The 22,858-nt window shown below is 39.6% G+C and overlaps 1 protein-coding gene and 1 long non-coding RNA gene across 5 annotated transcripts in view; one reads left to right on the forward strand and one right to left on the reverse strand.

Annotated features, from left to right (window-relative positions):
• Positions 1–7,219, forward strand: part of LOC148658534 (uncharacterized) — a 28,380-nt gene extending 21,161 nt beyond the window's left edge. The window contains exons 4-6 of one of the 2 annotated variants that reach the window (XR_015940093.1): positions 4,089–4,182; positions 4,409–4,558; positions 5,476–7,219. This is a non-coding gene — a long non-coding RNA (uncharacterized LOC148658534). The remainder of the gene's footprint in view (positions 1–4,088; positions 4,183–4,408; positions 4,559–5,475) is intronic. The other variant, XR_015940094.1, reaches the window with a different exon arrangement.
• The window catches only part of LOC148658536 (immunoglobulin-like and fibronectin type III domain-containing protein 1), a 52,467-nt gene continuing 30,108 nt past the window's right edge, over positions 500–22,858 (reverse strand). For all 3 annotated transcript variants that reach the window (XM_088639834.1, XM_088639835.1, XM_088639833.1), the window contains 15 exons: positions 21,827–21,995; positions 20,661–20,933; positions 19,043–19,999; positions 18,327–18,451; positions 15,217–15,358; positions 14,039–14,332; positions 12,623–12,922; positions 11,347–11,520; positions 10,778–10,906; positions 9,140–9,442; positions 8,767–8,855; positions 7,606–7,798; positions 5,453–5,749; positions 4,426–4,752; positions 500–3,620 (listed from right to left, as the gene is read on the reverse strand). In XM_088639834.1, the coding sequence (XP_088495960.1) occupies positions 3,616–3,620; positions 4,426–4,752; positions 5,453–5,749; positions 7,606–7,798; positions 8,767–8,855; positions 9,140–9,442; positions 10,778–10,906; positions 11,347–11,520; positions 12,623–12,922; positions 14,039–14,332; positions 15,217–15,358; positions 18,327–18,451; positions 19,043–19,999; positions 20,661–20,933; positions 21,827–21,995 (3,777 nt within the window). In that variant the 3' untranslated portion in view covers positions 500–3,615. The remainder of the gene's footprint in view (positions 3,621–4,425; positions 4,753–5,452; positions 5,750–7,605; positions 7,799–8,766; positions 8,856–9,139; positions 9,443–10,777; positions 10,907–11,346; positions 11,521–12,622; positions 12,923–14,038; positions 14,333–15,216; positions 15,359–18,326; positions 18,452–19,042; positions 20,000–20,660; positions 20,934–21,826; positions 21,996–22,858) is intronic.

The raw sequence follows: 22,858 nt of genomic DNA on the forward strand, positions 1-22,858 counted from the left end.
CTCCACAACAGTATTACGGACCTGCCTGGTGTGTTCCTTGGTCTTCATGATGCTCTCTGCGCTTTCAACAGAACCTTGAGACTATCACAGAGCAGGTGCATTTTTACAGAGACTTGATTACACACAGGTGGATTCTATTTATCACCATCAGTCATTTAGGACAACATTGGATCATTCAGAGATCCTCGCTGAACTTCTGGAGTGAGTTTGCTGCACTGAAAGTAAAGGGGCCGAATAATTTTGCACGCCCCACTTTTCATTTTTTTATTAGTTAAAAAAGTTTCAAAAATCCAATAGATTTCGTTCCACTTCACAATTGTGTCCCACTTGTTGGTGATTCTTCACATAAAATAAAAAATTTATATCTTTATGTTTGAAGCCTGAAATGTGGCAAAAGGTTGAAAAGTTCAAGGGGGCCGAATACTTTCGCAAGGCACTGTATTTATTATATTATTCAAGTGCACTTATTCTTCTAAAATGATGCACTGGAATCGTTGGCTATCCTTTTAGATTTTATTAAAATTTCATAAAAGAATAAATAGCATCACATTTCTTGTTCATACAAACATAACAAAGTAACAAAACATTTTTGTCTTTATAATTCATTCAGAATATAAATCTGGCCACTGAAGCCTGTCGCAGTTCTCTGGTTTATCTCAGGCACTTATGCTCATTAATATAGTAGTTACATATTTTGGGACACCTCTGAAAAGTATCCAAATTTTGCTCACGTTATTTCTTTTCATGTCAAAATGTATCATAATATAAAAAAAACATGATTAAAAATGCATTATCTTTTGTGTCAGCGTAGTTTTGCTGCACTCATATAATTTGTTAGAGATTGTAATTTATTAAAGATTATGTCAAATAAAGTTCCTGCTTTGGTTTTAAAAGTCACCATCCCATGTGATTCATTTTCATAGTGTGCTCTGCCCTTGGAAATAAAAAATAAAACGTTTGCTAAATCTTCAAAACTTCAGGTACCAGAGATAAAACTTCGTATTCTCCTTGGTTCAGAACACAAGTTTTCAGGCCTAGAGGATATGCAAAACTATTTGAACAACAATCAGAAATGAAATAAATCAGCATTTAAAGTTAGAAATAAGATTGGTTAGTAACTGTATTAAGATGTAACATAAATGCGATTACATAGAACACAATTAGTGGAGTTAATAAAAGATAGTCTGCCTGACTGCAGGAAGTCAGGATAACACAAGAACGAAAATCAGTTCCCAACCCAGCTAGTCCAAACACCACAAGCTGTTTTTTTATCTCAGAAAACAATGAATGTATAGTGAAAGCTGAGATAGCATAAGTATCATGCAGGGTAAACTAAACAAATACAAATTCATCCGCAGATTTAAATGCATTAATATTTATAATGAGTATACTTTTAACTGCATAGGCATACCGTTTAAAAGAACAGAAAAAGTAATTGTAATTGTATTTTCCATCAAATTATGATATTTATTATCTGCTTTTGAGATGTTAAAAAATCTGGAAACCCTACATATAATGTGTCTTGGAACGACTGAAATTGCTCATTGCTTCACAATTTATGTAGAGCTCATTTTATTTCCAGCCAGGAACTCTGAGATCTACAATACTAAGTAAATTTATGTCAACTTCCTAGGTTGAATTGTATTCTTGTACAGTATATTTTAGACTTAAAAGATAATTGGGGTGGCATGGTGACACAGTGGTCAGCATTGCTTCCTTGTAGCGCTGGGGGCCTGGATCCAATTCCTGGAGTTCTATCTTTGTGGAGTTTGTATGTTCTCAATGTGCTCGTGCGGGTTTTCTCCATTTGCTCTGTTTTTCTCCCATAGTCAAAAGACATGCTTGAAGGTTTAGTGGCTTCTTGGAAAATTGGCCCAGGTGTCACTATGCGTGTGTCTTTGCGTGCCCTGTGATGGACTAGCGTTCCATCCAGGATGTATTTTGCCTTGTGCTCATTAATTGCCAGAACCCTGTATTGGATAAAGCGGATACCAAATGGATGGACGGAAGATTGAATATCATTACAATTTTAATAAGCAATGGAGATTTTGTGTTTGCCAAATGAGTAGATAATGTACTGTATAGTGCAAAGAAAATGTTCCTTAGGTTCCTCAGGGTGCCACCTGGACATTTCACAACATTCTGGAAAATAGTCTTTGGATAGACAAGCCAAAGTCATTCATTTTGGCAAGAATAAGAAACATTTCATGTGGTGAAAATCAAACACTGCCTTCCAGCAGAAGAACCCTTCCTGACCATCAAACATGCTGGTGGAGAACGATGGTTTGGGACTGCCTCAGGACCTTGACCGTTCACCATCATTGACAGAATGACAGAAAGGCATTGTATCTGAGAAATAGGAGAAATCCGAGAAATGCTGTTCTGAAGCTAGCAGAAAGTGGGTCATGCACCAAGACAATGATCCTTAACATACAGTAGAAGCAGATCTACAATAGAATGGCTATAGAAAAAGAGATTTCACATTTTGGGATGGCCAAAGTCTGAAATTAAACTCAATTAGAAATGCTATGGCATAACATGAAGTTGTTCATGCGGGGAAACCATCAGGTATTGTTGACTGACATGAAGCACTTTTATAAGGAAAGATGACCCAAAATTCCTTAAAGTCGATGTAATATACGAATTAACAATTACAAGAATTACAACGAGTTATTGAATCTCAGAGTTCATATTTTTACAAAAGCTTATTTGGTTTTTGAATTATTTTGTTAATCCAAATCCAGATATATCTTATATATTTGTATTATGGATTCCATCAGGTTGTCTTCATATTTTGTTAAGACTTTCATGAAGATTTAATTGTGTTTGATGTCTAAAATATATGAAAATGTGGACCAAATTAGGAGGCTGACAAAAGTTTTCGTCACTGCCTATAAGATAAGATCATTTTATTAGCCCTATACAATTTCTTGCATTAGGAATTTGTATTTTTGCATACCCCAGCTTGCTCTCCATGAGACACACAGACAGGGAGAGAGAAGCCTAGGTTTTAGAGTGCAGGGTCAGCCATTGTACAGTGCCCCTGAAGCAATGGGGGTTAAGGGCCTTGCTCGGGACCCAACAGAGTAGGATTCCTCTGCCAGTCATGGGATTTGAACCAGCAACCTTCCAGCCACAGGCACAGATCCTTAGCCACAGTACCACCACTCTACCCTATGATACTGTATGTTAATCAAATTTGTGAAAAGATTTTTAGATTTACATTTTTTTTATTGTGTTTTTGTATCTAATGTTGGAAGCAACAGAAAAGCTGGAGACATTCAAATAAGGTCCTAGCAGAAAATAATGTCTTGGAATCATCAGCTGACTTTGAATACCCTAACAAACTGACTCAATCACAGACACTGCACATCTCATGCACTGCAGGCCGGGAGTCTACTGATTTCCTGACATCCACAAGGTACTGTACATGCACTACTGGGTAAATAAAATCCATTCTTTAGCCTGTAGCAGAAGTTATTGCTTTTGCTCATACAAATTATACTTAAGAATTTTTACACAAAACTCAAACAAAATATGAGAGGATTTCCAGGAAATGATAGATTGGAAAATAACAGAGGCAGTCTGTGACATCTGCTTGCTTTCCTTTCCACTTTATTCTGCAAAAGAAAGGAAAGAATGACAGTTTAGGAGAAAGACAGCAAATAACTTTACTGTAAGGCCTTTACTTGGGTTCTATCAAATTGTCAAAGAAAAGGTAACACAGGATTACAGATTCTGTGATTCTTTATCAAAAATGTTAAAATTCCTGAATTTTAGAACATGTACTAGCCAGTATTGTTTTTATTTTTGGATGCTCATACTGTAAGTGTTAATTGCTGTTTTATATAAATCTAACAAAAGCCAGTTTGTAATTATTCATTTTGTAACAAATGTGATCTTTTTAGCAGGATCAGGATTAATAATGAAAAAACAGCAGAAATCAGCCAGTATTTGATATGCAGGCTAGGAGCTCCAATGGTAAAAGAAACATGTTGTTACCCTAGGAAAATTGGTTTAAGCCCTCTTCCCCACTTTTTGTTACTCTGCCAAAACGTTTTTAACCACCTTGTTTTTTCCCTTACAAGAGACATAAAGTGAAGGTCACACAAGTTATTTTACACCCGATTGCTGAAAAACCAGTACCAATCGATGAAGCTGTTCTAATGGGAATAATCTTTGGTAAGACAACTCGGGATTCTTATTCAAAAGCATAGCAGCAGCATTCACTCTCTGGGATTCCACACTGTCAGTCACTCTGCTCTCTGCTGATTGTTTTATCTATCAATCAAATGCTAGTTTACTTTCTGTTCTACCAACCTTCATAAAACATGTTTTGGCTGTAATTTACTTGAACAATTTCTGTTTCAAAACTCTTATGCTCATTTCTTAATGATATTAATTCCAGTCACCAGAGGCCTGTACCTCTGACTGTGAGTCTGGTGGAGCACTCTGCCCTTCCCAGGCTGTTCTCTGCGACGACAGTGTAGTCCCCGCTGTCTCTGGGGCTGACTCCTATGATGAACAATGACCAGACGCCATGCACGTTGGACACCAGGTAGTGGGCATTGTGGTTGAGGCTGATGTTGTTGTGATACCAGGTGACATGTGGCTTAGGGGTTCCCCTCACGGCGCAGCTCATGTGACACTCATATCCACGGGGAACAAAATGCGTCTTTAAAGGAACGATGAAATACGGTGCTTGTCTGTGGTCTTTTTCCTTATAGCTGGGCACATTTACTGTGAGCTTATCTGAAAAAAGAGAGATTATGTTCTCTTAAGAACCCATAAGAAAGATCTCCTTAGAAATCTTTTACTGTTTTTTTTTAAAGTAACCTCCTATCTTTTTTGCTGGATTAGGTAATCAAGGTAGTCAAAGAGAATAGTGTTGTGTTTATTTAGAATGGCTAACAGTTGATTGATGGGCTGTGTTTAGTACTGTATTTTTATAAGTAGCATGTTTAAATCTGTCAGGTCTACCTGTAGAACTAGATGATAAAAACATTTTATGTTCTAAAATTAACATAATGTACAGTGCTATTTTGTTGGTTTTCCCAATCATAGGGTTTTCATTGTTTATCTCAGAACATTCAGAATGATAATTGCTCTTGGGTCATTTCATAGAGTTTTTAGTTCCAGCAAATGGTCAAAAAGAAAAGGTAAACTCTCAAGTATCTCTATTTGGTTTTTGCTTAATTATTTTAAGTAAATTAGTGCTGTGAAGATGAGTTTAGTCCAAGCACTGAAGTAAATGAACCACAATATAACAAAACTTTAGCAAATTAATTTTCAGACCTTTTTTTCAGTGTACCCACATTATATATCATGAAAAACATAATTTGTTGGTATATTATTTTAAAAATAAACACCTTTAATTCTGTGCTCATTATGAGATGCTGAATACTTATGGGCTTCTCTTCTCAAAAGGATTCTGTTTTTTGGTTTTGCTAACCTTTCTTTTTGCCTATCTCCCAGGCTGAAGATTCAGAGGGTGCACTGAGGCCCATGTCGTTCTTGGCATACACCCGGAAGTAGTATGAGCGGCCAGCGACAATGTTGATAGCAGTGAACTTGTTGTTGAAGATGTCATCTGCTACTGTATGCCAGGACAGCTTGCTGGAATCTCGTGTCATCACCATGTAGTGTAGCCTGTTGTCCCGTTTTTCATCCGGTGAAGGTTCCCAGGACACCGTCACTGTTCCAGACACATTCTCCTCCAGCTGCACTGGTCCTGGTGGCTTGGGCTCGTCTGAGATCCAGGAATGAGAAACATTTTCATGACATAAAATGCGGTGACTTTCAAAAGTCACCTCTCCTTCCCAGCACAATTACTGTTTACTCTGTGCAAAAATCTATATAGATACAAAGAGACAAAGTAGGAGTGGGGAAGATACATTCATAATTTATTAAATTAAGAGAGTTTTGGAATAGTAATTATGATTTAATAGTGACAGTGGAGAAATTGCATTGAAGCACAAATTGTTGTCAGTTACAGCTTTGAGTTGTTTTTTATTTTTCAATTAATTTCCCTTTTTGCCCTATATCACTTATAACAAACTAGTTTAGCTAAAAAATGCAAAAAAGAGGTTTTTAAGTTCCTAATATTTTTAGAATTCAGTTTCTCATATACAGTAAGATGCTTTAGGGAGGTTGCTCTTGACTGTTCTTTTCAAGTTCACTAGTGTTTTTTAAGATTTAAGCAATGTTTTTCTGAGTACTGCAGATATGGGTGAAGGTTTCTGAGGCTGCTATAAGAGTCTTAATGTTTGTGAAATCTCAGCTTGAATATTTCTACATAAGACAAGACCACTTTATTAGCCCCATACAATTTCTTGCATTACGAATTCATTTTTTTTGCTTACCTCAGCTTGCTCTCCATGAGACACAGACACAGAGAGAAGCTTAGGGTCAGCCATTGTACAGCACCCCTAGAGCAGTTTGGGTTAAGGGCCTTACTCAGGGGCTTAACAGAGTAGAATTCCTCTCCCAGCTGTGGGATTTGAACCAGCAGCCTTCCAGCCACAGGCACAGATCCTTAGCCACAGTGCCACCATGTTGGGTATCTCACAATTTACATTTTTAAAATGACTACATTGATTATTTTCAAGTGCACATTTTTGCAACTTTTAAAACAGATTGGAATGAGATCTTTTGATAAGCTTTCACACTTCAAACTTATCAGAAGTAGCCCCTAATTTAAAGGAAATGTCCAAAAGGCTGGACACCTTTTAGCCTGGAACTTGTGCAGCAAATATCTTCTTTTAGCATCACCCCAGAACATAGATCTCCAGCCCTGGTACTGATGAGCCCCAAGCCTCTTAGTCTTATAGGTTGCTTACTTCTAAAGATTGGTAACTTTCTTTAGAGCATTGATGATAGTTAGCATTACTTAATTGATAACTGATCACAGTAAGATAGTTCCTTCAAAATTTGACCTGTAATATCTGCTGTATTAGAGCTCTCCAGGACCAGGGCTGGAGACCCTTGGTCTATGGTGTAAATTATGATAAATATTTTATATTTTTCCAGGTATAGATTCATGTAGTGTATACAGTGTAAACTTCTAGATTTTAGTTAATGAGTGTTTGAAGTATTGATTTAATGTTTGAGCTCATGTACATCAAAAGTCCATGTCATATTTATGGTTTTTATTTTGTTTAATGCATTCTTGTGTTAAAAACTGTTGTTTATTTATCAATAAATAGAAAAGTAAAAGATACCTTGTGACTTAATTTGGTATTTCTGACCTTTGGAATTAAAATGTTATTATACTTTTATTATTTAATGACTGACTATTCTCATCTTCTGACATAACAGTAAGAAAAAAAACATCAGTTAAAGCCAGTATTAAACAAAATCCATGTATTTATCCAAGTTGGCACATTTTCATTGTTAGAAGTGTCTGTGGATATTTATTTAGAGGTATTTGGAATAACAACCTTCATATGTACCTATTGTTGAAGCCACAAACTTCAATTTTTAATTCCTATGAAGATATTATTAGTATAAAATGTTTATTTTTTCTGAATTGCATGAGGCTTGCACCTAAAATCCTGTTGCTGTCTGGGACAAGTGTTGCCAACTGCAATTTTGAGACATGATTACCTGTGACTCTGATCTCAACACTGAACGATTCCTGACCAATGCAGTTCTTGACATTTATGGTGTAGATTCCTGAGTCAGAGCGTTCAGAGGAGGGGATGAGTAGCTGGGACACCCCATCAGAGTTGGTAATAGTGGCCCGTTTGGACACAGGAATGCCATCCTTCAGCCAGACAATCTCTGGTATAGGAGAAGCCTGTGGAATGCAGATAGATGATCAGGGTCAACACATACAGTATAAGATGTTATGCATCACGTACTATACTGTATGTGTGATTTCAGTAAGCAGAGCACTTTGCTATGGCTGTCAGAGGCAGAAGTTAGTACTTACTAAACAATGTTAATGAGAACAGGCTTTCATGACAGTTGTGAAAAGTATGGTATGAATGTTTTATAATAATTATGCCAAAATGTTGAATGTTGATGGCATTATCAGCAGTATTATTTAAATATTTATAGGGTCCGATGCAAATTGAAACAAGATTATGGAACAATTGAGGCATCAATTGTGTTTGTAAGCATGGAACATGACAATGTAGACCTATGACTTTTATCCTCTCCTGAGAGAGCAATTCAGGGTATTATCTAGTATTGTGAAGAGTTTGTGGATAACAAGGCGTTCAGTAGAAATTATTATATAACACTCTGTAGTGTCCTACTTATAGAAATCAGTTCAGAATGTTAATGCTTATGAGAGCTTTACTTTTAAAATGGACAAATTGAAACTCATGTAAAACTATATAACTTATAAACTTAACTTATATTGTCAACAAATTTTAGCTGCATATAATTTGTAGAATCGTTTTGTAGATCCCTGAGAGATCTTTTTTTTAAATATTTTTTGTTTATGGCTGCCATTTGATTCACATATATACACTTTTGCACTGATTTTTTTACATGGTTTACTTATATAGTGGTTTATTATTAAAATTATTTGCAATTGTATATGATACAATTATTATAAAATTGTACAGTATATTCTATTCTTTGGCACCATGTAAATGCTGTTTCTTCTGTTTGATTCTTAGTAGTTCATTGAATTTACTTTCCCATTTTTGGTGCATTTGCGTGTGTCAATTCAAATAATCAAATTCTATGGTATTGTCAAGACAGACACTGCAGAGTGGGGAGATATTAAAGTCCCTGTGTGGTGGGACTCCTCACCTCAAAGTTCATGTTGACTCGGACTGTGTTTCCAGCTTTCACTACAATAAAACTCTTAAATTTGGAATCAATGAGGAAATGAGGCCTCACTATAAAAAAAGCAAAGAGGAATGTATAGGTTAAAAAGATCTTTCTAAGTAGTGCCAAGAAAAATAATCAGTACTTACATACAGTATTTTATTCAAACTTTATTAAAACATGCCATGATTTAACTGTAATTCGGAATTTCACAGAGACTCCTTTATTTCTTTTCACAATCTTTTTTAGATTGTAGCTTCTTTGTAAGGAGCAGCTGCTAAGATTGTAAGCAAAGAGAGACATACTGTACTGTAACAAGTTTGTGAGGAAACCTCCAAAGACTACCAGTCCTCACCTGGAGGGGGCATGGCGAGGACATAGTTGTCCAGCTCTTGTGGTTCCCCGTCACCCCCGTTGTTGCTGGCGACCACCCTTACAAAGTACATGCCCATGGATTTGAGGCCCTTAATCGTGTAGGAGCTCATGCTGAGCGGGGCTGTGTGGCAACGTTCCCAAGCTTGGCCATCAGCTGGCTTCACCTCCACGTAGTACCCTTTGGCCACATCTCCATCATCCTCGCTGGGTTTAGCCCAGGAGAGGGACAAAGAGTTATACGTAGAGTCTGTCACCTTCAGGTCTTTAACTTTGCCAGGTGGCTCTGAAATTCCACACCGTGAGAGTTAGAACCTGAGCTTTTTTCAGCATCCTAGTCAATAGTTCAGATTTAGACATTCAACAGGATAAGGAAACACTAAGCAATTAGCCCCAAGACCTGGTCCAGGGAATACATATAGCTAAACACCTAGAAAATTATTTCCTTTCTCAGGATAAATTGTTTGTCTATATAAGCTTCACTTGTAATACTATGCAAGCAACTTTTGTACAGCAAAAAAGGAAATGTACAAACAGGTAATTCTCTGTGGAAACTAATCGAGAGGTCTAGAGACACTCCCATGGAGTTGCAGCCGTTTTAAGTTGGGATATTACAGTATGTTGATGAGCATTGCAGAAAGGTTTTCAGGAAATATGAATGGAAGAATATATAAAGTTCTGTAATTAAAAACATGAATAATATATTTTTTATTTCAGTAACTGGAGGTTAATGTTTACTTTGGGATAATGTTTATTCTATTTAAAGTTAGTAAAGTCCCTCCTTTTATTTTTATTTTTATTATCATAAGAAGACAAGAACCTCAGAAAATGTACAAACAAGGGGGGTTGGGGGGGGGGGTATTTTGCTAATGTAGCCCATTTGGTAGTTACTGTAGGAATTAGTCTGTCATATGCAGCTGCTGCAGGAACAGTAGTATAAGCAGGGGCATGTTTGTGTGAGATAAATCAAAGAGCAGGAAGAGAAACACTAGCTAACAGGCAAGCAGGAGTGTGAGCTGGTAGCACTGTGTTTACAATGGACTGGACTGGAGCAGCAAGGTGAGCACAGGCAATCGTGGTACAGGCAAACACAAATCAGGGCGTAATCCAACTCAAGACGGGTGAGCACAGCACAAAAAGAAATCCAAACTCAGAGCCGAGGGAAGCAAGCAGCATCAGTAAACTAACAGACACAGTACAAAAGCACGAGAGGAGAATCCAATGAACGTCATTAGGATGAAACGATGGCCTAGAATCCAGGAAACACACAGTGAGAAATAAGAACTCAGGGCAAAGCTGGAAGTGCAACAAACTCAGACAGAATTGCATAACACTGCCGGATCACATCTTATGTAGCTTGATCCATCTGCTGCGGGCATGGGAGATAATGTTAAATTAGTAACCACGGTAACAGAAGCTTGAAAGACAAGTCAATGTAGGAGTGTCTGGCTACCGTGAAGTACTAGCTCATTCCACAGTACACCAGCAGGGGTAAATATAAATCCCAGTATCTCATCCAGAAGTTTCTTAAAAGCAGCACTGGTATTGGCTTCCTGCTGAAGAGAGTATCTGTGGTCATTATTTGCACTGTCTCCCTCTGTCTGTTGTCAGTGTTACTTACTCATGGGATCTCGTGCAAATATAAAATCTGATGGAACACTGGGCTCTCCTATCCCGGATGCATTGACTGCAGCCACCCGGAATTCATACTGCTGCCCCTCAACAATGTCCCTCACTGCAAATTTTTTCTCTGGAAAAAAAAATTAGGTGAAACAGAAGCTATTAAACATAAAGTCACATGCCATAGCATATATTATTATTGAGAGATTATGACACTGTGGGAGATCTATGGGAGATATGCAGTTTTAATCTCTTGATTAACTGATTAATGAGAATTAACACATACTAATGTTACTTCCTCTACAGTAATATTCTGAAGCTGGTTAATTCCCTGCTGTGAAAACCCAACTGGGTGAATGATTCAAAACAAAATGTATTATCTCATTTGCAAGAAGAGATACATTTAGCTAAAACTGAAAGTAACCTACTGTAGGAATTTGATATTTCAGTTTACTTGAGACTCCTGTGTTAAAGAGCACATCGAAAAAAATCCTCATATTAAGTTACACTTTCTATTAAATTTCTTTATTCTGAGTCCAAAGAATTGACAAGAAACAAAAGGTATCCTACCAGTAATCGGCATGTCTGACACAGGGCTCCAGATGTTACTTCCCTTCTTCCGTTTCTCCAGGATGTAGCCAGTGATACGACTTCCCCCCGTATTGTGAGGGGGCACCCAGGACACAGTGATGCACTTGGAAGTAGCACTGATCACTTTTGGAGGAGCTGGGGGGCTGGAGTAAGCTGTCATGAACAAAAATAAATACTGTAGCAGGACTATTGTCAATAAGAACAGGAGAGGTTTCAGGCAGGATGAATGTGATGAATGAATGCCCTGGTCTTCAAATCCAGTCCTCAAAGGCCACAGTCCATAAGGATTTTGCAGGCTTAAGTGTATTCCTGCTTTTAGCTGTCAAATTATTTTACTTACATGAATAACTAGTTCAGGAGAAAGTCAGAGGATCCTTATGGATTCAATTTGAAAAGCTGTGTGGTATGATTTTTTGCTCAGGCTCCTGTTGTTTAAACAGTAAATGCACTTACTCTATGGACTAAAGGCCAGAAGCTCAAACTTGGGTCATGTCAATAGTCAATCATGATCAGTGGAAGACAACAGACACAGCACCATCAGAGTAGGTGCTTTAAGGCAAACAGCAACTGCTGGGTACATGCAGGCTTGCAGGGGAAACATTAATCCTGTGAGGCGCTACACTGCGGAGCTAACACACAAATGGTACCACAAAGTCTACCCTACCTCAGCTTTCCTATGAAGTTCAAAATATTTACACTACATTTAAAAGTTCAAGAGTTCATAAACCTATTCCATCTTCACTCATTAAAAAAAAGAAAAAGAAAAGCAAATAAACCCTTTCCACTTTGTTATTGAATACTACAGTAATGTCTGAATTATCTTGTTTGTTAAAGACTATAGGAAAAGTTTAGAGTTTACATGAAGCCATTGTGACAGTGGAGCACCCCTCCCACTGCACTCCCAAATCCACGGTGCGTGGGAATGCGCAGCTTCCACACCTGAGGCTAATCAGGTCTCATATTTAAGATCCCCCACACGTCCACAGACTTTGTTCACCCTTAGAACCAGAGTATTTGCAAGCCGGCTACAAAGGATTATTCTTTGCTACAAAAGGATTATTCTTCTCATTTTTATTCAATCTTCTCGTATACCAGAGAACGGACGCCTTCCCAGACGACTACACAGCGTCACACTGCTCAAGGATAGGAAGCGCTCTGCTGGTGCTCAGGCAGCACCCTTTAGAACCCAACACTATCACAACATGTTTATTATGATGTCATGAAGCTGTCAAGAGATAGGAAAGGATTGCTGTACCCTTTGTGCCGGCAGTGATGTCGTCAGTCTCCAGCACATTGCTGACACCCTCTGCTGTGTGAGCCCGGATTCTGAAGCTGTATTTCTTGCCGTGCTCCACTTGGTTAGTGGCAAAGGTGGTGGTGGTGCCAGGGACTTCTCCCAACTTCAACCAAGTGTTGCGCCCCACCTGCTGCCTCTCTAAAGAATAACTCAGAACTGGGGAGCCACCGTCGTCCCGCGGAGGTCTCCACTTGATCCCGATGCGTGTGGGTGAGCTCTCCAGCACCTCCACTGGACCTTGTGGAGGGGTGGGCTTATCTGCAAGAAGAGAATGGCAACACACTATCCTGGTTATGAAAAGTGATACAGTATAGGGCACAGATATACAGTGTAGCATATTGTATTGCTTGTCCCATGCTTCTGGAACAAAGCGTGACATTTTCAAAGATAAAGATCTCCATACTTTGAGATACAAGAGCAGCCCTATGATGTGGCTTATGGAGTAGGTGCATGTTACATTATCCCTAGTGCCACACTAAAATTGTTATTACATAATAATATTTTTGAATTGCTGGTTTTTGCTTTTTATTGTTTGTATTGTATTTATGTATTTGATGTATTGTTTTAAATACATCCATGTATTTAAGCACAAAATGAAGCAAGGATTACTGCTCCTCTTAACTGCCCACTGCCTTAGTTAACTAAATTCTGGGTAAATGGTCAGATCAGGCACAAGAGGGAAAAGGAGAAAAATAATCTCAGCCCCTAAGAGAGAGAGGAGAGAGGAGGGGAACTTGATGCTTGTGCCAGTTCTTAGTTCAAGATCCTCTGAAAAGACCCAATAGACTTCCATTTATTTCATGGTATCCGGGCTTGCAGCAAGAAAGATTTAACTACAGGTTGTATTGCACTTTGTTCAGAAGTTTGCATATCTCTGGCCTCTGTAAACTGTAGGTTGCAGTCTGGGGTTTTCTGTGTTGTCTAGACCTAGGTCTCTGAAACGCATTGTCTGTAAACTTGTAGAGAAAGCTGTGTTTTGTGTGTTTATGTTGTGTGTAGTGTAGTTTTACATCATTTTCATTGTTAATAAATATTTGTTTAACCAAGTATGCCTGAATTTTACTCTTCACCAAAACTGTGTCAGAGAAGAAAGAGGTCCCATGACTCTATATTACACTCTTTATTACACATGACCCAATCGTTCGGGTATATTCTTGGAGAACTCTTTACAATTTGGGTGTTCTGATTATTTTAGTTATTGACTAAGCCACTTGGTCCATTCCTGCTTATTCTCCATTTTCTGAACCCTCCATTGTAATAATGTTATAACATTTTTTCCACTAATAAAAATCAACAACGTAAACAACTGTATTCATTGGTGTGTGCTCTGAGCTGCCTTCTGTCTCTCAGCAGTGCTCTTTCAGTTTTTCTTACCAAGAACAACAAGCTTGGTCGTGGCCTCGACAGCACCGCTCTCGTTCTTGACCTTGACCTTTATGTCTCCACTGTCCTTGCGCTGGCACTTGCTGAGGAGCAGGCGGCTGTGGTTGGGCCCTCTTTCCACCTTCAAGCTGACGTCATCCTGAAGCTCCTCGCCATCTCTGAACCAAGAGACCTTGAAAGGCTCCCGCCCTTCGAATGGTATTTTGAACACAGCGTTGTGCCCAGCCTTCACAGTCACGGGCTGCGAAAACGTCTGGAGCTCCTCTTTGTCCAGCACAGGAGGATCTGATTATGGGGGAATAAAACAAACACTGCAAACCAAAGCTTGGTGAGGTATTTGATACTGTATATTTAAAATGTGTTCTGTTCCTTTGAGTGTTTGAAATTTATATTCTATGTCTATTCCATTTTCATTTCTATTTGTTTCTATTTTTTATGTGAAATATCATAAAAACATTAAAATAAAAACAAAATCATATTTGAGTTATGTTTCTGTGTCATTTTTATTTTCGCAGCAGTTTCTTTTTTAATTCCTCATGTAAGAAAAGTGTTTAAAACTTTTGCCTGTTTTATCATCAGTATAATATGGAAGTGCAGGAAAAGATTGATTTTCACCAAGATTATTTTTGCAAAGTTCAGCATAGACATGAAATAGAGTAAACGTTGGTTATTAATTGCCATTTTGTCAAGTTAGCACATTTTTACTAATTGAGTTTATAATGGAAGCCTAAGAGGGATGATAACCGCCAAGTTCAATCAGTCTCAGGTGTCTGTAGTTTGTAATCAATTATGACATTTCCTCACAACATTTCCTCACTTAAACATTATACATACTGTACATACTGTACACTATCTCCTCTCCCTTGCATACCTTTTTGCATTCTTCCTCCACCCCATTTCCACCTGTGCAGCCACCCATTGGTCACATTCCTACTCTGCTAGGGGGTTCTAGCTTCCTCATCCTATGGCCAGGTTAACCATCAGACAAGGAGGTTAAGACAAATTATTGTAACTTTAAAAAACCCAAAGCAAACCTTTTAATATACCTGATTGTTGGCTTTTGTAATTCCTAGTGAATACACATTTGGGATTTGCTTTGAAAATAATAGTTTATTTGTATATTCTGAAACAAATTCTACATATTAAAACAAAAAACTAGATACACAAACCTTCAACAACTATATGTGCTTCTGTTTTTCGTCCCTCTGCTTCAAACTTGTATTTCCCTGCATCAGAGTCCTGAACATTGGACAAGATTAGCTTATGGATAGCTCCTTCTTTGGAAATAGACAGTCCATCCTTGGGTGATAGCTGTGGACAGATTTACACAAAAGTCAAAGGTTAAAGTGTCTCTGTGGTCTACATTCATTATAGTGTCTATACCAAATCACTCTGACAGGGATTATCAGAACTTTTGCTTCCGTAAAAAAGTGGCACATTTTTTATCTTTATCATGTTAAATCCATGTTTATCTTGGATTGTCTACATTGCCCACATGGATGTAACAACATGGAGACACACACAACCCCTTCTAGTTTTCAGTCATTGTCATTTTCAATTGTACTTTTCAGTTTAATCGTAATCTGCACTGTAAATATATTCCCCTAGAGCATAGCTTTCTACTTCTGGTCTTGGACAGACAGTTATTACCCCTGCACTATCAAACTATTAAACTCCCTGCCTCTCTCACCTACGATCTGAACCCTCACTGTGCCTTCTCTCTTTATCAAAACTCAAACAAACATTGAAATCTTCCTCTACCTCACATGTCAAGAAGATCACTCCCCATAATTTTCTATCCTTTATTTCATTCTGTTGATGTATGATTTTGCACAACTGATGTTGTTTTGCACATGACCTGTTACCTGTTGTTGTTTTGCACATTGCCTGTTGTGTTGTTCATTGCCTGTTGTCTCTGTCTTTCTTTTCTTATACAATTGTATTGTTGGTTTTTTATGTACTACTTACTGTCTGAGAGCTAGCTAAACAGCATTTAGTTATACCATATACAGTACCTGTGTATGAGTATAATAACAATAAACTTGAACTTGAACTTGAACTTGGAGAGCCTCAGTCCATACTTTAATGTATAACAGCCTTTTTATTGAACTTTAGGAACACTTGCAAGTTATTGATCAGTTTGGCAATTAATTTGTCCAATTAAAAGAATTCAGATCTTTGAAGGTTGAAGGATCTTCAGATTTTTAGTCCAAAGGATCTATGATTTACTGAATTTAACACATTACCAGTTTAATCATAGTTAAATACTGCAACAGTTTCAAGGTCTTAAGAAATGTATGATTTAATGAATATCTGTTGGGTTTCCCAGGGCTAGTGTTGGAGACCTGGTGTCACGATATTAGTTCCCCCTCCTTAAGGGTGCTCCAGCCCTATCGCTCAAGACTTTATTCCATGCACCTCCGCCCTATTCCCTCCCCACCTTAAAAGCCAGGCGCTGACGCTCTTCCGGGCTCTGCATCTGATTTCCGTATCATGCGAGTCCGGGACCAGGAAGCGCCTGGTCCCGTTAAGGTTTTAACCTCGGTTCCCGTTCCTGTTCCCCGTCCGCCGGTTCCGACCCGGCCTTCGTGGTTTTTAATTCTTGTTCTGATGGATCTCCTGGTTTTGGACTTACTCGTGCGTTTTGGATTTTCCCTAAGGATTACTCTTGGATTGTTCGCCTCGGCCACACCTCCCCGTGCACCAGCGCACCTTGGACACACCCCCTTGTCTTCAGCCCCGTTTTCCTGCATGACGTTTCCCCAGTGTTTCCCCACTCCGTCGGACTGTGTCGTCCGCATAGGGTCCGGAAAGAACTGTTCGTTACAGAATGCAGAGCCTACACCTGGACCCCGCGGACGGCACCCTGGCAGCCTGGATTCCATCGTTTTTTTTTTTTCCTCCCCTTTTTTTTACTTAGGGCTTCGGAGCCGCCCTGAAAAGGAGGGGCGTACTGTCACGACTATAGTCCCCCCTCCTTAAGGGTGCTCCAGCCCTTTCATTAAAGACTTTATTCTGTGCACCTGTTTCCCATTCCCAGCCCACCTTAAAAGCCAGGCGCTGACGATCTTCTTGGCTCTGCATCTGATTTCCATATCATGCGAGTCCGGGACCAGGAAGCGCCTGGTCCCGTTAAGGTTTTAACCTCGGTTCCCGTTCCTGTTCCCCGTCCGCCGGTTCCGACCTGGCCTTCGTGTTTTTTTAATTCTTGCTCTGATGGATCTCCTGGTTTTGGACTTACCCTTGCGTTTTGGATTTTCCCTAAGGACTATTCTCGGATTGTTCGCCTCGGCCACACCTCCCCGTGCACCAGCGCACCTTGGACACGCCCCCCTGTCTTCAGCCCCATATTCCTGCATGACGTTTCCCCAGTGTTTCCCCACTCCGTCGGACTGTGTCGTCCGCATAGGGTCCGGAAAGAACTGTTCGTTACAGAATACAGAGCCAACACCTGGACCCCGCGGACGGCACCCTGGCAGCCCGGATTCCATCGGTTTTTTTTTCTCTCCCTTTTTTTTTTCTTAGGGCTTCGGAGCCGCCCTGAAAAGGAGGGGCGTACTGTCACGATATTAGTTCCCCCTCCTTAAGGGTGCTCCAGCCCTATCGCTCAAGACTTTATTCCATGCACCTCCGCCCTATTCCCTGCCCACCTTAAAAGCCAGGCGCTGACGCTCTTCCGGGCTCTGCATTTGATTTCCGTATCATGCGAGTCCGGGACCAGGAAGCGCCTGGTCCCGTTAAGGTTTTAACCTCGGTTCCCGTTCCTGTTCCCCGTCCGCCGGTTCCGACCCGGCCTTCGTGGTTTTTAATTCTTGTTCTGATGGATCTCCTGGTTTTGGACTTACTCGTGCGTTTTGGATTTTCCCTAAGGATTACTCTTGGATTGTTCGCCTCGGCCACACCTCCCCGTGCACCAGCGCACCTTGGACACACCCCCTTGTCTTCAGCCCCGTTTTCCTGCGTGACGTTTCCCCAGTGTTTCCCCACTCCGTCGGACTGTGTCGTCCGCATAGGGTCCGGAAAGAACTGTTCGTTACACCTGGGACCTATGGAAGGGGCAGGCAACTGCAGTGCTGGGGTTCCACATTATTATTTCTGTTTTTCTTTCATTAATGGCATACTTAAACTAATTAACTGGATGAGAAGTAAAACTAGTTGTTTTTCCTAGGTCTTAATCGATGCTTATACAAAGGTATCTCTTAAACCTCCAGGATTATGGAATTCTAACACTGGTGTTACTTACTGTATGTCTGTACTATAGTGCAGAATTAATTCTCACCTTGTCTCCATCTTTAAACCAGATTCCCTCTGATTGGTCACTGCTCAGCTTGCACACAAGCTCAGCAGGGTGCCCTTTACAGGCATGCACATCTGACAGCCCACAGGTGAAGTGAACTCCAGGTTCTGCAAATCAGCGAAAGGAGACAATTCATGGAACATTCTGCAAACATGTCTCAAATTATTAAGCAAAGTTGTTGTTTTCAGAACTACTGTATGTATGTGAACAGCATCACCAGTAGAAATGGTTTGTAACCCATTTTCCATGAAACACAAATACTTATAGATCATATCAATTTAATCTGCATTGTAGCTGTTATTTTAAAATAGTAAATTCAATGACCTTATAAAACACAACAGCAATTACATCTAATTTATTCATAGTGCTATATGCACAGGTTCCTTCATACAAATTGGATTAAGTCAAAAGGTCAGGTTCATTTATAACAGTCTATAGCTGACCTCTCTGTAACTAATAGTTGTATTAAATAGTTTTCTGCATCAAAAGTTCACTTGAAGTATTTTCTGTATAACAACATCTGTACTTAATTGAAGATATAATCTGAATGAAAGAAGGAACATAACTGGGTCAGCAAATATACAGTAGCATTGTGCATTAAAATAAAATAATATGGTCTGTAACAAAAAAGGGTGATGCATGCTTGAATTAGTACAGCTGCCATGCAGCAGGCATTGTGATCATTGTAGAGCTCATACCAACAATAGTGTCCTCGATCAGCGGCCCACGTCCAGCATGTCTTTTTTTCCTGTTTTGCTCATCTGTGAGTCCTCTGCCATCATCCCCAGATACTAATCGAGTACCACCAAGCCCTGAGTTGCCACCCTTTCCTCTTCCATTTCCTGATAGCCTGGCCCCTTCTAATCCAGAGCCCATTCCAGACCAATCCCCAGCACCCATTCCACCTTCTTCTCCTGGACACCCTTTGCCAGCTCCTGATCCATCTCCAAGGTCTCCTTTTCCACTTTGGCCATGACCCAGCTGTCTATCTTTTCTACCCAATCCTCCCTGCCGATCAGCTAATCCCCCTTGCTCTACTTTACTGTCTTGTAAATCACCTTCTCCTTCTCCTAAGCCACCTTGTCCTGCCCCAGACCCCCCTAAACCTCCACTTCCACCTCCTAAATTTCCCATTCCATCCACTAGCTCTCCCTTTCCTCTTTTGCCATCTCCTTCACTTTGGTCACCACCCACTTCACTTACCCCTAGTACTCCTTTTCCTCCCATCCTTTGCCCTACTCCTCCCTTTCCCCTGCTGTCATCTAACCCATTAATTAGGTTCTGGTTCCCAGCCCCTGTGCCTGCCCCTACCCCTGCACATACACCTGCCCCCAGTCCTGCCCCTTGCCCTTCCCCTCTTTCTGAACCTGCTCCTATCCCTGCACCTTTACCTGCTTCCCTTCCTGCACTGATCCCTGCCCCTGTACCTGCCCCTAGCCCTGCCCCAGCTCCTGCAACAGTGCCAGAACCTACTCCAGGTCCAGGATCATTCCCTTGCCCAGCTCCAGTCTCATCCTCAGCCTTATACCACAGTTTTTTCAGCTTTTCTGCTTGCTCTCTGGCTAGACTCTCAATCAAAGTCCCTCCCCCACCAGCTCGGGTAGTTTTTCTGGCTTTCTTCTTGCCATGGGCACTTGGACTGTCATCTTCATCACCTTAGCCAGAAACAAAATGGAGTACACAGGAATAGATGGAGGAAGATAGAAAGAGGAAATGACGATATGTGAGTGATGAATAAGGAGATGGCTAATAAGGATGATGTCTAACATGTAATGATCAATCCTTTTTACTGTATTTATGGGTAATCAAGACTGTAGCATGAATAACTGAATGTCTCCAGATTAGGATTAAATAAAATACAAGAAAAAGACTCAATAATAGATGGCATGCTTTGCGATTTCAAATGGTTTCAATGATGATCTTAAGATTTTTAGTTAGTAATGGCCATGAATTTCTATTTGCTTAATACATGGTAATTCTCTGCTTGGATCTACTGCATCTACTGTATGTACAGTACATGCTATAATCAATCTTTTAATGTAACATCAACATGTTAAACAATGGGAGAGGGATAGCAGGGCTAAAATCAGACACGCATGGATAATGACATAGGGATTTGGTTATGCTGACAAGAAGAAATGCCTTTGGATGGTATTAATTGCAATATTCTTTTAGCTTTGTTCCACAACACAGTTGTCTCTTGTATGCTCTTAAAATAACAAATCCTTAAAATGACATATCCTTGAAAAAATGGTAAAAACACAATTTTTGGTACTTTTTGTTAACCACAGTGGATCAATAAATGATTTGACTTACTTTCCACCACTAGCCAAGCACTGGAAGATTTTATGCCAGCCACTATGGAGTAGATACCCTTGTCAACAGGCATGACATCCTTCACAAGCAGTCTGTGAATCAGTCCATCCTCAGACACTGTTATTTCATATTTGTCACTATTCTCGAGTGGAGTGTTCTTGCCCATCCACACTGCCCTGAAGAGTGGCTGGGAGAGGACACACTCAAAGAGAGCATCCTCACGTTCCTTGGCACGCACCTCCTGGAGCTGGCAGAGGAACTGGACAGGAATAACTGGAAAGGAAACAAGAGCCCATTTGGTTCATTTAATTTTTTCTAGTGCACGATGTACCTAACTTATTTTATAATTGGCATTTTTTAATTGAAGTAGGCTCAATTAAAAAATGCCAATCTTTTTCATCTTTTTAAAAATGCCAATCGTTTGTTGAATCAGATCAGCTGGTTTGAAGGTAATATAACTACTAACCTGAAATCTTTTTTACATATATTGGTTCTAAAATGAGTAAAGAATTTAATCTGTATCCAGTTCTGGAATTATATTGTGTGGTATTAAGATTTCAAATATCTAATTGCACTACTCCTTTAACCTCTGAACTTCTTATACAAACACAGGCTTTCAAAGATATTGGTAGCCAGAACAGTCCTTATTGACACCACAAAGAATTGTTTGGAATTCGGGAATCAAATGGGCACTCATGCTTTGCAGTGAAAAGCATGAGTGCCCATTTGATTGGTGGTGGTGGAGAGTAGCTATTATCCGTAAATGGGAGAAGGTCCATTTAGGATGGAAAATGTAATTAGTTAAATAGCAACCTTTGGTGTCTTTTCCTATGCTTTTCTTGCTCTGCTTGTCCTGCAGTAAAGCAGCACTTTTAAAGTGCAAACTGAACACCAAACACTACTGCCACTAAAATCCTCAAGATCCCGTCATGTTTCCTGAACCTTATTTACTCTGTTCAGTAGTGCTGCTTGGAGAGCTTTTAACTGCTTATGAGGAACTCACATGTGAAATCCATGGGAGGAATAGCTTGGACTCTAATATACAGTAATTGCATTTCAGCCTTTCACTAAGTGCAACATTTCGAATCCCTTTTTATTCCTGAACCTTACTGATTGAGTGGTTGTGTTAAAAAACAACTTGGTTTTCAGTTGGTGCCTGAACTTACATTTAAATGGCAGTTCAGTAGAGAAGACATTGGCTTCTTCAACATCTACCTGGTACAGCCCAGCATCTTCAGGTCCCAGGTCTTTAATGCAAAAGATGTACTTCTTTCCAGCTTGCTTCAGGGAGTGCTTCATTTCCATGTCCTTGCTATAAGGAATCATTATTCCATCCTGCAGGGTAGAGAGAGCTTTAAAAACATTTTGGTTGGCATGAAAGAGTGGACTTATGGTAGAATTAAACTCAGACAAATGAAGTGCAATGAAGTGTGAGAAATTTGAAAATAAAAAAACAGCCATATCCATGCTCTTTATAGATTAACATTGTTTTGTGTTATCATAAATTCATGTTGCCTATTAGCAATGTTTATAAAGTATACATTTCAGGAATACATTCTAACACATTATTAGTATTTTTTTTAATTATAAGTTTTATCTTCTCAGCTTTTTTGCTGGTTGCTATTGACTTAGGTCCTGCATTGTCTGATGGTCAGGACTTTGCGGAGTATGTGGGCTGGTCCAAGGAGAGTGATTTTATTATTATTATTATTATTATTATTATTATTATTATTATTATTATTATTATTATTATTATTATATCACCCTGAGACTTACAACTGGCAACCCACTGAAGCTAAGTAGGTGTGAGCCTGGTCAGTACCTGGATGGGATGGGAACACTATACTGTAAGAAGGCGCTGTCCTTTGGATAAGAAATAAAACTGAGGTCCTGACTCTCTTTGGTCATTAAAAATCCCATGGCGTTTCTCAAAAAGAGTAGGGGTGTAACCCCGGCCTCCTGGCCAAATTTCCCATTCGCCCTTACCTATCATTGCTTCCTAATAATCGCCATCTATGAGTTGGGTTCATTACTCTGTTTTCCTCCCCACAAAAAGCTGATGTGTTGTGAGCATTTTGGCGCATCATCCAGGTGGGGCTACAGATTGGTGGTGGTGGAGAGTAGCTATTATCTGTAAAGCACTTTGAGTGGAGTGTCCTGAAAAAGCACTATATACAGTAAGTGTAAGACATTTTTTA

Source organism: Lepisosteus platostomus, chromosome 7 (assembly GCF_059453375.1).
Source record: "Lepisosteus platostomus isolate fLepPlt1 chromosome 7, fLepPlt1.hap1, whole genome shotgun sequence".
NCBI lineage: Eukaryota > Metazoa > Chordata > Actinopteri > Semionotiformes > Lepisosteidae > Lepisosteus > Lepisosteus platostomus.